General features: G+C 38.8%; 1 protein-coding gene across 5 annotated transcripts in view; it reads left to right on the top strand.

Annotated features, from left to right (window-relative positions):
* Nucleotides 1-631: 631 nt before the first annotated feature.
* The window catches only part of LOC127419187 (serine/threonine-protein kinase WNK3-like), a 71,284-nt gene continuing 55,365 nt past the window's right edge, over nt 632-16,550 (top strand). For all 5 annotated transcript variants that reach the window (XM_051660373.1, XM_051660375.1, XM_051660374.1 and 2 more), the window contains exons 1-2: nt 632-1,030; nt 7,657-8,731. In XM_051660373.1, coding sequence (XP_051516333.1) covers nt 8,033-8,731 — 699 coding nt within the window. In that variant the 5' untranslated portion in view covers nt 632-1,030; nt 7,657-8,032. The remainder of the gene's footprint in view (nt 1,031-7,656; nt 8,732-16,550) is intronic.

Consider the following 16,550-nt stretch of genomic DNA (forward strand, 5'->3'; position numbering starts at 1 on the left):
TCCATGTAAGATACATCCGCTTTTATAGAAGTCACTGATATGACTGGAGTCTTCATCTCAGACGAGTCATTATGATTACATACATAGGTTTCAAAATCGCAGTAAATAAAACTTTTTTAATGAGGAAAAAAAATGACTGAGTGCACCTTTAAATATGTCGCTAAGGTCCATAACAGAATGTTAAATCGCAACAGAAAAATCAAATAAATAAATGTCTCGGGAAATTAAAATATAAACTTTTTAACGAAATCTGTGTACCATCTCTACCGGTACCGTATACAATTTTTAACTGTTAAATTGAAAAACACTTATGTCATTTCATAGGCTGACACATTCAATTTGATAAAGCAATCAGCCGGGATTGGGTCATGTCTCGCATGAATTGTCTGTTATTATTGCACTTAAGCAGGAACTATTAAGCAATACACAATAGAAATTAATCAATACACAAAACTAAGTAACAAATCCATTACGATGGAAATGATTAAAAGCAGAATATCATATCATTATATCAGATGCTTATTGGGACAATGCGCGACCTCGCGCGGTCAGAAAGAGGCGGCGGCGCGCATAGTTGGAGCACGTGGTATGAGCGAGTGAGCGCGCGCCTCTCTATCGTCAACAGAAAAAGATTGTGCTCGACTGAACTATCACGAACGCTGCAAAGACGGACGTTGCTCTGTAAATTATGTAAAATAAATATAGATATATGACGCTACATACCTGTGAATACGTTGCTGTCACATTCACCGGAAGAAGGGTGTTCTGAAAATCTCTCGGAAAGGAAAATAAATATGTTTTTTTTAAACAGATGATGTTTCCAAGAGGATTTGTAGGATTTAACGACGTCGTTCAAACACGAGACCCAAACGCTCGGATAAGAAAAGGAGTAATCACCAGCCAAATCACATTTATATCCAACGAGATGTGTACGAACTGTTGAATCTTTGACAGATAAATTGGATATAGCGTTGAAGACCTTTCGGCCAGCTGCTGTAGTTGAAATAACGAAAGAGGATGCAGCACACCGGTGAGTGTTGTTGACAGTTTTGGTAAATAATCACCAGCTTCTGATATTTGGAGGACTTGGCTTTACAGATATAAACTACAAAACCAAAAATCATCCTAGGTAGCTGTATTGTGTCTTTCAGACACAGGAATCCCAAAGAAACATAGCTTAGCTGCTAACACAACGAGGTGGTGCTGAAATTGATGATGGCAATGGACGGGACGAAAAATTACTGCTTGAACGGTAAAATAAAGGGGGATGCCCTCTTTCCTAGTCTGCTTTTTACATCTGTTGGTGTGAGTCGGCAAGCTGGTTTCTGCCATTTTATAATTTTTATTTTCTTTATTCGTCCAGCTAACCGAGCCCCGGTGAAGGCAGGCGTTTGGTCTCTTATCTATACATATGATGACATACTGTATACTGCTCTTGACAGATTTGCTTTAAGCCTATTGTCAAATTATCTACAGTTTTGCAATTACTTTGCAAGTTGCAGGTTATGTATAACTTTGTAGCACACGTTTGTATATATATATGGCTGCCATGGCTTCTGTTGCTGTGTGTGATAAAACTCAAGGCATTGGCCACTATCCTGGTTAAAAGATGGTGCCAGTTAAGTAGTTTTATTGCCTTGACTTTGTCTTTGTTTATACTGCATCGTAAGGTATAATAACATAAATGTTATTAAAATAAGTATCTAAATACAGTATCTAAAACAATTACTTTGTGCTATTTATATGCTCCTCCTATTCTAGGTATAGACACTTATAGTAGTATAAAGGTGTTAAAATCCCTGATGTTCAGTGGTAATCTGCCCCATATTTAATGGTAGGATAAAACAAGACAAGATCATTTTAAGCATAAACCTCAGAGGCACAATAGTAAGCCACTTTTTCTATGTGTAATCCACATTCATTATTGCAAGCTTCGATTAAATTGTCTCACCTGGATTATAACATGCTGTAGATCATTTATTGGCAGTGGGACTGTATTGAATGAAAAGAAGGTACTATTGAATTAGTCTCTCTCTCCCTCTCTCTCCCTCCCTCTCTCTCTTCCAATGTGTACCCTACTCTCTGTGTCCATAGTGACACTCACTTTCACATGCTTGACCTAAATTGGACAGGAGTGTTTGTTGTGTTTCGTTCTTGGTCTTACTTAATGGGACGAGGACAAACATTCAACTCCAGCTGTCATTTTGTTCTAAGTGTAATCTACACCTTTGGAACATTACAATAAACATTCTTTGCAACATTTAAATTACCATCCACTGTCTAAGCTGGCTCCACTTTGTCATATATTAGGTGGTTTTATATTACAAAGAGTGTCTTTGTTCAATTGTATATTTGTTTGTTTGTTTTGGATTAGTAAGAGTGAGGTTGTAGTCACTATTATTTTGAATGCACAATCTCACTCTGTCTCACACAATCTCCTAGAAATAGGCATGGAATAGAATGTGGTTTAGGAATGAATATAGATGTGATTGGTCAAAAAGCAATCAATTGTGACAGCAAATTTTCCAGCCCACTTATCATCAGTGCCTAAAGCAAGTGCACAGATCCAATATCTCAAATTATAGATGAGGAATTTTATGTTTGCCCTCTCTATCATTCAGGAGGAAATGAGAGAACATTTGTCAACAGTCAGATCTTTCTTGCCCCACATGATCAGTTTAGGTCCTGGTATGAGCCAAGAGTAATCTACTGCATTCCAACTTTTCTTATGTCATTACTTTGTCTCATCTCATCACACCTTGATTTCGTTCACCTTCCCACTCTTTTGCAACCAAAATTAAGTTGTTTTTGTGAGGTGGAATTTTAGCTATTGTCACCGTTGTCAATCAAACGAACACTAGCACATATTTTATCACGGGAAGATCTATGTGTGTGCGACCCCTCCTTTATCTCACTCCCTTGTTCTCTTTCACACACATTTTTCCCACCCATTTCACCACAACCCCCCTCCTTTTGTCTCCCCCTCGACTTGCTGTCTAAAACCTTGATGTTCCCCCCCCCCCCCCCCCGTTATACACAATTTTTCATCTAGCTTCAACATAGCTCAACCACCCAACCCTTCAGTCTGCCCCCTCCCTAAACATACACACACGCTACATTCCCTGGCTCCCTCTTTGTCTGCCTTAGTAAATCAGCAGAGCCTGCTCAGTTCCAGGGGATTAATGTGTGTATGCCAGTGAAGAGCGTAATGAAATAGCGGATGACATAGTGAGTGTGGGTGAGAGAGAGTGCTTTAACAACACCGTGCACTGATTAGTTCAGGCATGGCACAATGAAATGATATCAGAGAGACTTTTAAGAAGATCCTGTCCAGTGCGAGCTGAAGTTGAAGAACTTGCTTTTTTGCTTGCCTGACTTTTAAAACCTTCCTAGAGAAAGTCTCAAAGCGAATAGGGTTGCACATTTCAAAAATTATTAAATCAAGAGTAACGGATATTAAAATTAGTAATAAGTATGAGCGAGGTTGAATGCCGTATGTCATGATTAGTCCCACATGCTCCACTGACAGATGAAAATGTAGAATAACTGAGCTGATATTTCTAACTAAACACCCTCAGTGAAGTGACTGGGCTTGTCATATCCAGGTGTTCCCATAGCATTGTATGCAGAACCTATAAAGGTGTCTTTATGCAGGTTATTTAGAGAGGTGGTTCACCCCTATATAATAATTGCTGCATGAAAGCCATACTAAAATATTCCAGCTTTAACCCATGAGGCAACTGCTGCTTTGTTGTAGAATTTTTTATTTTTCATTAACTTTTATTTATACATGATTTTGTAAACAATAATTTCATAACATTCTATAAATACTATTTCAGTGTAAATCAGGTGCAGTTTAACATGAAAGTAAATGCCCTCTGAAATGCTTTTGATTATACTTGTAGGAAAATCAGTTTATTTTTATTTTTCTATTTTGGTTGCAGTGAAAGTATATCTGATCCTCACAGAATGAGCTGAGTCTTATGTGACTGAATAGAGTTAGAGAAAGCGTTTGAGTGATGTGCTAGCTCTGTGTGTTTGACACTCTGTAATGACTCTGTATGTTGTTTTCATGGGAACTGCTTGCCCTGAGGACGGAGGCAAATAAGCTTGTGTTCAAAGCACAACTTCCTCCTCTGTTGGTTTGTTGTCTTTGCTTCATGTCCGCTTCCATTGAAACAGTCAGCTCTCTTTAATCTTGAATTTTATTGCTAAGTATTAATTTTGGACTGTTGTTACTCCCTCTCTTTTGTCAGTTAAGCGAATCATAAGCATCTCACATGAGATATCAAATCTAAAAACCTCGCAATTGTACCTGGCATGCCTTTTACAGACTGACCATTGAAAGAATGAAGGAATGGTTTAACAGTTTAGGAGAAGTGCATGGCTAATGTCAACTTTTATACAACTAGCCTAATGTGCATGTAGTCTGCTTACTTGCACCACAATTGCACTTGCAGCTTAGTATATTTTAAGTGTCTGTGTGTGTGTGTGTGAGAGAGAGTCCATTCTGACTGTCAGTGTAAATTTTTGTTGTATCTTATCTGAAGTTGGTTTTAGATAAACCGGAGTTGCCAGCTAAACTGGAGTTTCAAGGTGTTTTTTTTTTTTTTTTTAGGAAATCTATTAGCATAAAACAAAACTAAATAAACCTTTCAGTGGCGTTTCTTATAAACACAGAATTGAATACCTCAAAGGCCTGTTGTAGTTTTTACTGCATTGTAGATGGGGGTAGTTTTAATACTTTTGGAAAGTTGTCCTTTCACATGCTATACTGCATCTAAGTCCATTTTAAACAACACTTTCTTAATTCTTTTCTAATTGTTTTGCATGCAACTTTAATGACCTCATTAATTTAGGGACTAAATTGAATATTTGTTGTTTAAAATGTTTTATGTCACACCACAGGGCTATTTAAAATGAACTGAAGGCAACAGGGTGATTATAAATGTTAAAAACATTGAAATGGTGACCAGTAACAGGACTTTAAATAGACTCTTTCCCTTATACTTTCATACTGTATATAAATGTTTACCTAAATTCTTGATTTAAAATTGCACGTAATGTTAATTACCCAGTTATGTGCTCCAATAGCCTACCATCTCATACAGATTGTACAACAGAAATGTAAACATAGTTAACAGGTAATATCCTGATACCAGGAATTAATGTTAAATCTTTTTTTTCTCAGTTTTGTGAGAGTGAGCAGCATATTTTTCTAGCTCTGAATAATTTAGGCAAAAAGCATGATATTATTTGCATGCTGTTTAGGAAACTAACCTGACTGATATGGACTGCCATTAAGGAAGAAGATGGATGGACATGACGAGGAGAGCTAAAATATTGTTGTCACCAGAGAGAAAACGAGGGAGACTGAGATTGGGATAAGAGGCAGAAGTAGATTTTATGGGTTAAACGGAGCATTGAATCTTTCAATAGGCAGTGTCAGGTGTTGCAAAATCTCAATACACCAGGCAACATTAATTTAGAGAACTTTAGAGAAGAACAAAGAAAATCCACTAACTGTAAACATTAGATGCTGTAATGCTCCTCATCTAGGGTCCAATACTGCTGACGACAATTAATATATATATACATAATATATATATTTTTTTTAGTGCATATGTTCTCTTAGCGATGCTCTATCGCGGTCAATCATGTTCAATTTCATATCCACTCTGCCTCTGAATTATTTAACCCTAAAGGACCTTTATGCCATCATTCATAATCAATTAAAATCAAGTGTTGCGAACCATTAGATATTTATTGGCTAACAACTCATTGAACCAAACTTTTTAGATTTATTTTGCACCAGAGTCATTCTTAAATCAGTCATGCTTTTGAATGGCTTAAAGGATTTGTCACTAACGTTCCCCTGTGTTTGAGAGCTCTTGTTTAAAATATAGATGAACAACTCGCCTTAATTGATTTATTAATTCACACAAGGTATTCTCTGTGCCCTTGGCAATACACACTTTTCAGTGGATTTTGGTTATAGTTTGTGAGCAGGCAGTTTTTTTTCCACAGGAATAGGTCTGCAATGCAGGCCCAGTACTGTGGGCGGCAGACCAAGAGGAGAATTGCTATTGCAGGTGCTCAAAGTCACTAAAAGGGTTAGTTACCCAAAAATGAAAATACTGTCATTACTTACCCAACCTCATGTTGTTTCAAATCCATATTACATTCTTTCTACAGCGAGAACACAAAAGGAAATAATTTAACGAGTGTCCTGTTGACTTAATTACATACATTGGCAGTACATAGAGACGCACATTAACACTTAGGCTATGTTCAGACTGCAGGCAAATCAGATTTTTTCAGGCAGACTGTCCGCACTTTTAATTGCAAGTAATCAAATCAGATTTGCGCGTTCAGACATAACCAACCTATATGCATGGGTTGCTTTGGTAACGACGTAGGCGTACCCACGTGATGATGCTTTCAAAACAGATGCGGGAAAAATGGAGGTGCATCATCTCGCTCTCCAAATAAGCACCCTGTCCAGTCGAGGTGCGACCAACGGAACCCCCTTTCCTCCATGCTCCAAGATATTTCTTGGTAAATGGCCTTAGTTGCGATAACTGCCTTCGAGTTTTGCCTGGACAGAAGCCTCCCCCCAAAGTGCCAGCAGGCAATTGACTTTTGTGTCAGTCCACTGAGTGGTGTTCTCCTCTCCGCTTGAATTCATGGACATGCCAAAATCTTTGCACATACTGTTATGAATACTTACGGCATTTCCGTCACTGATTTTTGATGTCATTGTTGTGTCACGTTAGGAGTGACGCAAAAGACCATTTGAAATCCGATTTGAGCAGCCAGAGCATCCGGACTGAGACGCATCTGAAAATAATCTGATTTCAATCGCATTTGAAAACACCTCCCGATGAGGTTTGAATCAGATTCTGAAAAATCAGATTTCATGCGGTTTTTTGCTGTCCAGACTATCAAAAACTCATCTAGATAACAATCTGGATATGCCAAAAATCAGATTTTTATGGCAGCCTAAACAAGGCCTTAAAGCACTCGAAAGTGTCATTAGTAGTCCATAGCCTCTTTTCCACCATTGGGCCGAACTGTTCTTGTTGCGAAACCGTTCTATTCTGTGCTGATCTGGGCCAGCCGGTATGGTTACAGACTTTTTCCACTGTGGTACTGAAAACAGACTTCGAATGTACACAAGAAATACACAAGAGTTTAAGAACTGCACGAGAAGTGTGTTTACTTTTCCCAAATAGTGCGCTTGGCCAGCTACAGAGAAAAAAACGAATAACCTTGGCAACTGACAAGTGACTAATCATGAGTTGCGACGTCACTACAGGCATTCCACCAGCACAGCTGAGCACGGTTGTCTAACCGTGCTGAGAATTCCGGGCCGAGAACGGTTTCTAATTGTGCCATGCCGAGTCATGCACAGGTGGAAAAGCTACTGTAACCATTCCTCACTGTGCTCAGAACCATTTGGCTCGATGATGGAAAAGAGAATCATGACTCGTGCGCCATATACCAAGTGTTTTGAAGGCATACGGTCACTTTTTGTGGTAAACAGACTGCAATTTAAGTCATCATTTACTCTGTTTATAATTAAATGAAGGCTTCAGAAATCCTGTTACTTAAGCCAAAAACTGAATATTGATGCCCTGTGTTTTTCTTTCATAGGATACACCTGAAAATTCCCCTTGTTCACTGAATGTCACTTACCTGTCAATCAATTACCTCTGAACGAGCCAGAAGAAACTGTAGGTAGGAAATGGAGATAAGGAAAGTACATAGTAAGAACTGAATCAAACTGTTAGGATATACCAAGAGAACAAGCAGCCTCAGATACTCCTGTGAACTCAAGGGAACTTGGAAGGTAAGACCACAAGAGACTACAAAATTGTTGTTGCTGACAACTGGCAACACTGGACAGACGGCTGAGGAACTTCATAACAGGGTGAGAGGGCGATCACAGAGAGAAAGAGACGGGGACTGACATAGAGCCAGAGCACAGGAGGGGTGGGTGGAGGAGGAGGAGTGGGAAAGGTCAATCGCCATGGCGACAGACCCAGGAGAGCCCACTGCCACAGAGGAGTCCTCTGGGGAGAAACCTGATGGAGAGAAGGAGGAGGAGAGTGACAAGGGGAACAGGGCCACCCGTGAGAGAGAGAGGATGCACAGCACTCCGTCTGACTTTTCCTCTTCCCAGACCCAGGAAAGGAGGACATGGGGTGCAGCAGGAGGTGGAGGAGGAGTGGAGGACAATAAAGAAACGGAGATGCCCGTTAGACCTCTAACCTTCTTCATGCCCTCCTTCCCGGCAACCCACGAGCCTTGCCAGAGACGCAAGAACAAGCGCTTCTTTAGAAAGAGTGTGGAGATATGCGAGGAAGATGACAAGGTGGAAGAAACCCCTGATGCTCCTCACAGCGCTCCTCACCTCGAGTTTTGTGCCTCAGACTCCGTTTTCAGCAGCGGAGCCCAGCAGCTACCCGCCAGTGCCTCGGCCACCTTGGGTGAAAATGGCACTCCTAGTATCCAGGACCCTGAGAAGAGCGCACTTTCAGCTTCCTCTCTGAAGGGGAAGGAGAGAGATCGCGAACAAGAGGAGGAGGCTGAGATGAAGGCCATAGCCACTTCACCTAGTGGCCGTTTCCTCAAGTTTGACATAGAGCTTGGAAGAGGAGCGTTCAAAACGGTTTATAAAGGTCTGGACACAGAAACCTGGGTGGAAGTCGCCTGGTGTGAACTACAGGTGAGCCATGTTTACAAACTAAGTTGAGGTTACCTTCTTAATATGCCCAACACACTTTAGTAGCAAAGGTTTTGGCATTTCTTTTCATCGCTGATGCTTTAAAAGGTGACCTGATGGACAAGGATTTTAGTTGTATCATGTTTTTCAGCCTAAGTGCTTCAGTCCTGCTGGTATGAATTAGGATGCTGTTACTCAGGTGTTTTCCAAGCTTGTTGGTGAAATCTTAGCTTCTTGTGTTTCTCTTGAAACTGTTACATTTGAGTCCAGTGAGAAGAGGAGAGGAAAAAAAAAAATATTTCAAAGTCAGAGCTCAATAGCTCTATAGATTACACAGAGGGCTCTCCGTGGGAGACAAGGGTCAAGCCTACTCACGTTGCAATGACTGGACAAACAACAAGGCTCAAAGAGGCTCTCTTGTTTTGATGTGGATTTTTATTTTATGTTATGTTGAACCTATTGTCACACACTGTGGATTGTATTTTCCAGGAAAGCTTGCAAAATGCGGCATTGAATAATTGGTTTTGCATCAGGGACCTGACAGTGACAATTATGATGCCATTGTCAACAGAGAGGTGCACAACTGCACATAAGTAGATGCTGTCTGTGGAGCTGCATTGACTGCATATCACAACAGACTGTACAACATACAACAGCTTAGCCAGCATGCCATCAGAAATATTTTCATGCCACGTGTCTTTTTAATCCTCTCATGAAGCAAAGACATTCAGAGCTTGCAAAATGCCCAGCTGAGAGGAAACCTTGCTTTATTTCACCACCAAAATGGCACTTAGTACAATAATTTGCAAAAAAATTCCATTTGCGGAGGTTAGTGCCTGCTACGGAAGAGGCTTACTATTTCAGATTATCAATTAATTTCATTAAAAGGTTGAAGTTGCTTGTAATTCATGGCTCTGATTATTAGAGATTATTCAAAGAATGATCATTTACATGGTACCACTTTATTTAAATTCCTCAATTGAAGCAGGCTATCATTAATATTAAGCCCTAAAATCTCTCCTCTGAGTGCCAAAGGAAGCACTTTCTACATATTTTCATGACAAAATCTTAGACATTTTGGTCATGAAATTGTAGCTATTTATTGATCATTTTTCACAGAGGCCAACAATACACTTTATTACACCAAAAACCTTTATTAATTCTAATAATCCAGCAAACAATACTCTTTATCCCATTCTGATGTTGCATTATAGACCTACATCATCTGTTCTGTTTTTTGTTTTGTTTATCATGGATAGATGGACCATGCTTCTTCTTTAAATGTCTATTTGTGGCATATTTCCTGTCACTAGTAGGCTGGTGGAAGCAGAACAAAAACAGTCAAATATAGCTGCAAGTAGTGATGACAGGTATAAGCACCATGGATCCATTTCCACTCGGTGGCTTTCGGAAAACAATGCAAGGTGGACACATGCATTTAGCATTTGACATTATTCTAAACAATTTTGAAGCAATTTGGGTAAATATAAGAGGACTATTTTAAAGTCTGTTGTAAAAGCCACACTTCCTGCTGCCAGGTGGTCACATCCACGTGATTAGCCCCCAAGGCTAAACATGCATCTCAATTTTGATATAAATCACACATTGCACACAGAAGATATGAGACACTTACTGTTTCCCATTTTACGACAGTAATGCCTCAACATGGCAACACTGTTCAATATATCAAAAATCTGCTCACAATTTAGCATCATCTATGTCTTGGCATAAGGTTGCCTAAATTTGGTGACAGTCACATGAATCCCTTAGGAGTATTAAAAAATCAGGGCCTGTAATTTTCAGAAAATGCACATTCAATCCAAAATGGCCGACTTCCTGTTGGACGGAGCTAATGACTGTAATTTTAAAAGTTGTCCGGCTTTTACAATTTTAAAAATTAACACATTTTATAACATAAAATTCCGAGCAACAATTGTCCATCTTACCTTCCAGAGTTTTTTTTGCAGTGCTCGCAGGTGAAATGAGGTATCCAGGTTTTGTCTTGATCCCCGACAGGCATGCCGAAATATGCCTTGTAGGCCTCACACATCTTAGCAGATGCTTTCACGGAGTACTTTTTCATTCTTGTCTTGATAAATTGGCCGCAGACATAGCAAAATGCATCTGCCGGATGCTTGCAGCCTCTTGATGCCATCTCAGAAAAATGCAGATATTTAACCACTTAGGCAGCTGGAACTAAACTGAACTGGTGGGCTTAAGGCCCCTGTATTTATACTACTATTTATATTACTGGAAATTTCTAGAAAGTTGTAGAAAGTTCTATGACTGTCCTGGTCACAAAAGCAAAGTTTGTGGGGAATAATAGCCATTTTCTATACTTTTGAGGCATAAGCAATTAGGAAATAACACTTACTACCCAGGAACCAAAAAAAAAAAAAAAATGGTTACACGGTGTAATCCTTCGAAAAGCAATAGGGCCTCCGCACTTTCAGTTCTTGGGCCCTAATAATAGTAATAATAATAATAATAATCCTTAGAAGAACAATAGGGCCTTTGCACTTTCAGTGCTTGGGCCCAAATAGCAGCACTCAAATGTATTTTTATGGTGATTCCGCTAATATGTGCACAAACAGTGAGCTGATGGGGATTCATTTGCCCTAATTTAGCTTTATGTTTAAAAAAAGAAAAAAGTTAAAGAGGTTGCTTTATTGTAGGTTGTGTGTTATCCAGGATGTTACAGTATTAACACTCAGTATAATAAACAAACGAGAAGTACAGATCTATGGTACTCTGAAAGTACAATAAAGGAGGAACTTTACTCTGTAAAATGGCAGAGTTGGGATTGAATGAACAATCTAATTCTTGTTCTCAGTTCTCTCTGTATTATATATGGTTTGTTTGGTTGCTTTGTGTTGAAAGCTTGGTAGTCATGTGTTTGGCTTGGAGCTAATCCCACACACTGAACATGTAATACTTGTGGCAAAAAACTTGAAAGTCTGACTGTGTGAGGGTCAGACAACGTCGCTCCACCTTCCCCTTTATGTCTATGTTGTTGGGCTATCAACCAGCCTAGTTATACTTGGCATGGACTAAAAGTAAAACCTAGTAAAAACTATAACAGCTGCCCAGATAGAGTAATTGTAATATAGTTCAATTTAATGAATCGTTGGATCTCTTGACTTAGGCCACATTTTTTGTTTGAGTGCTTAATATGGTTATGATCTCACACAGGACAGTTGTTTACCTCTGTGACAACCGCATTCTATAACTGAACTAGGGTTGGGTGATCTTCATAGTCAGATCGGCCTATAATCAGCCTGTGAGATTGACAATACCCGATATGATCACGCTAGGTGGTACTATGGGGTAATTTTATTTAAGCAGGTTTAGGATTAAGCCTATACAATAAAGCAAGACACTTTGATTTCAAACTTTGAACTTTATTTTTTATTTATTTTAACTAAAAATTCAAATGAAACTGGAAAAAACCATACCGCCTCAGCAGTGCCACATACTGATCACCTCCATGCCACGCCGAATTGAGGCAGTAATTAAAGCAAAAGGAGCCCCTACCAAGTATTGAGTACATATACAGTAAATGAACATACTTTCCAGAAGGCCAACAATTCACTAAAAAAATTTTTTTATTGGTCTTATGATGTATTCTAATTTTTTGAGATAGTGAATTGGTGGGTTTTTGTTAAATGTGAGCCAAAATCATCACAATTAAAAGAACCAAAAACTTAAACTACTTCGGTCTGTGTGCATTGAATTTATTTAATACACGAGTTTCACAATTTGAGTTGAATTACTGAAATAAATGAACTTTTCCACGACATTCTAATTTATTGAGATGCACCTGTATATATATATTATATAATATCGCAATATCCAGTTACATCGGCCACCCCGGACACAGGGATCGGTGAATATTTTTTGCTTTAGTGATTTTGCATTGAAAATTTTATTTATTTATTTAAAAAACTAAAAACTTAAATCAAATACATTTCTAAATTCAAATTGCACTCCAAACGAAATGCAAAAGCAATTAAAATAATGAAGTGATCAAAAAATGTGTGTATATATATATATATATATATATATAAAGTAACCACCTTTCCATTTACCATCAGGCAAGTATCCGTCTAAACATACAGGCGGAAAATTACTTGCACAAATGAAGACAAAATCAATTATAAATGTAGAGTTGTGGTCACAATGAACTGCTCTGTGGAAATAAATCGAACTGAACTCAAAGCACCTCCTGAGCTGAGTTGTCTGAGATCATATGTAACACTCATAGACGATACTGTTCTTGCAACAAAAAAAAACAAAAAAAATCAGAAGACAGAAAGAAAGATTGAGAACCTTTTACACGCGCGTGTTCCACGACTACACACATCTGTACAAACAGCATGTCATACATGCACATAGACTGCTTTTCTGTCATCTGTTCTTAATATAATAAAGTGTGTTTCTTCAAGCGCATGTCTGTGTGCCACGGAGCAAATTATTTGTAATATTAATTTAATAATAATAATAGCCTAATAATAATTTAATACCTTAATGGGAAAACAAACCAAATATCATCTTGACATCGTCAAAGGCATCAGCTATTGGTGATCACTCTGACCATTGTCGATCCCTGAGATCATCATCTATCGGCACAACCGTAAACTGAACTGATACCCCCAAATTTTCAGGTCTCACATCAACATTGTCTGCAAACCTGTGCTGTGTGAATGGAACCGTACTGGACAACTAGTTGTTAGTTACGTCATGTACAGTGAGAGACACGCTGCACTGTACATGCGTGTGTCTCGTGTGTTTCATGTGGGGTTTTGTTAACTCACAGAGATGATGAAATTAGCTGCGTGTCATCCAAAGATTCAGCCGATGTCTTCCACCGGCTGCTCATGGGCGTGAGCCATGCTACACAAAAGCTATGCTCTGCACATATTTAAAAAGCAGCCAAAGCTGCTTTCGGTTAATTATGATCTGATGGATGAAGCTCATTTATTTCATAACGCAGCAGCAATTGTGATGAGACATGCCGGTGTTATGGACGTCGCCATCTTTTAGTCACTTGTCACTATGGTTACAGCTGTTAGAAAAAGGTTGTGACTTCAGTTGTTCATTCATACAGACAGCATTCGAACTGCTGCTGTACGCTGTTGTATGAACAGCACATTTCAAGGCTCACCTGAAAGTGAATACGGTTGTTGTCAATCCCAAACACTGACTGTGTGAACATAGCCACAAAAGTGACGAAATCTGTCCAGGAGAGATTTGAAACCCAATTGGGATTTTTTGAATACCTCTCTTTGTTAATAAGATTTACTGTACATTGGGTCCATCTAAAGAAGGAAAATTTGCTGAAAAACAACAGGAATTATGCAGAAAGTGTGAGTGTGTAAGACATTACATTATGAGGTTTACAGAGTAGTTTCATTCCTCAGCATGGGCTGTCAATCTGTGTTTAAAATTATTTATGTATTATGACTCATGACATTTTAGCAATATAATGTATTTCAGAGTAATGAACCTCTGTGTTTGAGGATAATGTGTAGTATATCAACACTTTCACAACAGCTTTCTCTCAAGCCTTTGTGACCCCAAAAGTCCAGGCTGCTGCTTTGAGAGTAATTTGATAAAGAATTATCAAAATATCAAAACTGTCCCTCTCGTAAGGCAGATTCCTGATGTGAGCTGTTTGGTACAATGATAACTGGATAAAGAACAGTGCAGGACCCAGAGAACCCACAATGAGACAATATGTTCTGTAAAGAAACATTTGATATTTTCAGTATTTTTAGTGGCAGTGCTTTAATTGACATGTTCACAGCATGCTCTGCTTTAGCAGTTAGACAGTTGGAATGGTAAAACCGTCTTGGATAAATTGTGGCTTTAAATTTGTCCCCTTTAAAGCACCACCACTACAGCCAAACACTTTCTGACAGATGTCTTTGGCTGTTGCATGACGTCTTGTGCTGTTCCAAGTGTCTGGCCACGAACATTGAAGTTTTAAGACCGCTGCAGTCTGTTCCATTCCGTTGTATTCTGTCTAGCTGTTTTTGAATACAAGAACCCTATAAATATAACCCACACCCCATAAAAACTGCATTCAATCGGGCTCAAGTGAACCCGAAATGTGATTATATGGGGATTCCTCAAAATGTTTTTGCTAATTAAAAAGGTTTTACACATAGACATGAATAGCAATTTTTGAAATATGATGAAAATTATGTCCACTCAGATTAGATGAAGACTCCAGACATGTCAGTAACCCAATAAAAGCTGTTTAATGTTACACTGAGAGGGGCGCCCCCTCAAGGTCGCTGCCATGTTGACATCATATGAAAACCTGTGTCATGCAATTGACTGAGTTACTACCACTAGTAATGACAATAATAATAGCATCTTTACTTTATACAGCACTTTCAGCCAATGCTTAAACATAAAAGAACATGCAAACAAAACAAGCAAACCAAACAATATAACGACAATCACAGTATACTTACTACATACAACAGTGGAGCCTAAGTCAACAGTATAGTCCAGAGTGATTGTATGTATCAGCAGGAGTGTGATCCACTAAATAGTCCAAACTGAATAGTTTAAGTGGAAAATCAAATGTCCCAACAAGAGGTCCCTGCTGGAGTGATGAAACATACCGCTGACCTGCAGCTCTCACAGCGCGGATCAACAATAAATGGCACGACATCAAGTGCAAGCACACAGAGAGCTCACGATTTGCAGCCACCCGGTCACAAGCCAGAGCTCAACAACATGCTTAAATTCATTTGGATTGATTCCAAGAATGTCTGTGTAGTATGAGACGGAGAAAAACACAGACTAAAAGTAACAAAACAGAAGATAAACAAACATATTTGGTATCCAGGACAATAGGTGTCAGTAGAGTCCAAAACCAAAAGTACTTCTGGGACCGACAGGACGAGTAAGAGCCAGCTAAAAATTTAGCCAGCTAGTCGTTCAGGCAACCCGCCAACTAGTCCATTTTGGAAAATATGTAGCTTTGCACTTCCCTATTAAGAACTTTCAGTTGAGCAGTTTATGTGTAGAAGGATTGAGAGAAAGGGACTGGCTGAATGGTGAGCCAAATAAAGGATTATCATGGCATCAATTCCAGATACCCGAGTGGTTTAATGCTAACTACACACACTTACACATGCAGAGGGGCACAAACAAGCTCACATGTCTAATGCACTTAAAAGGAGTCACAAGAACATGAGGCTCTGAAATGCCATTGACCTTTCAAGTAAGTGCACATTTGACTAATTTTGAAAGTTTCATCATTAAGTATTATTCTGTATTGATACGTAAACGGATCGCACAAAATAAGATGCCATGTTATTCGCTTTTTATTTATATTTTCAGCATTTCACAACAATACAGTTAAAACATACTGTCATTTACTACTCATGATTACAGTGAATGGTGTTTAGAAAACTATAAAACAACACAGAGACATTATTTTGAAGGTTTATCTCTCCCAAGCCGTCCTCGAAAAGACCATGTTTTGTATTATTTAAGCCAATATTTGGTACCAATTATGTGTATTTGTACATTACTCCAGTGCTTATTATGCAGGGACACCAGTGCAATACTAGATCATATGTGTTATTTCCTGGATGTCTTCAAATATTTACTGACTAAGTCACATGGAAGTTCTCTAGCCTTACTTTGAATAACCTATTCATGTCAGTTGAGGTGTGAGGCCTAGATTGCTTTCACTTTTGTTTCTGGTTTTGTGTCAAATTCTTCCTTCTACATCCTTTTTATTCAGGAGATTGAAAGAAAAATCTAGCCCGTAAAATGCATTTTAGATGGAATAAATATA

Source organism: Myxocyprinus asiaticus, chromosome 28, assembly GCF_019703515.2.
Source record: "Myxocyprinus asiaticus isolate MX2 ecotype Aquarium Trade chromosome 28, UBuf_Myxa_2, whole genome shotgun sequence".
Lineage (NCBI taxonomy): Eukaryota > Metazoa > Chordata > Actinopteri > Cypriniformes > Catostomidae > Myxocyprinus > Myxocyprinus asiaticus.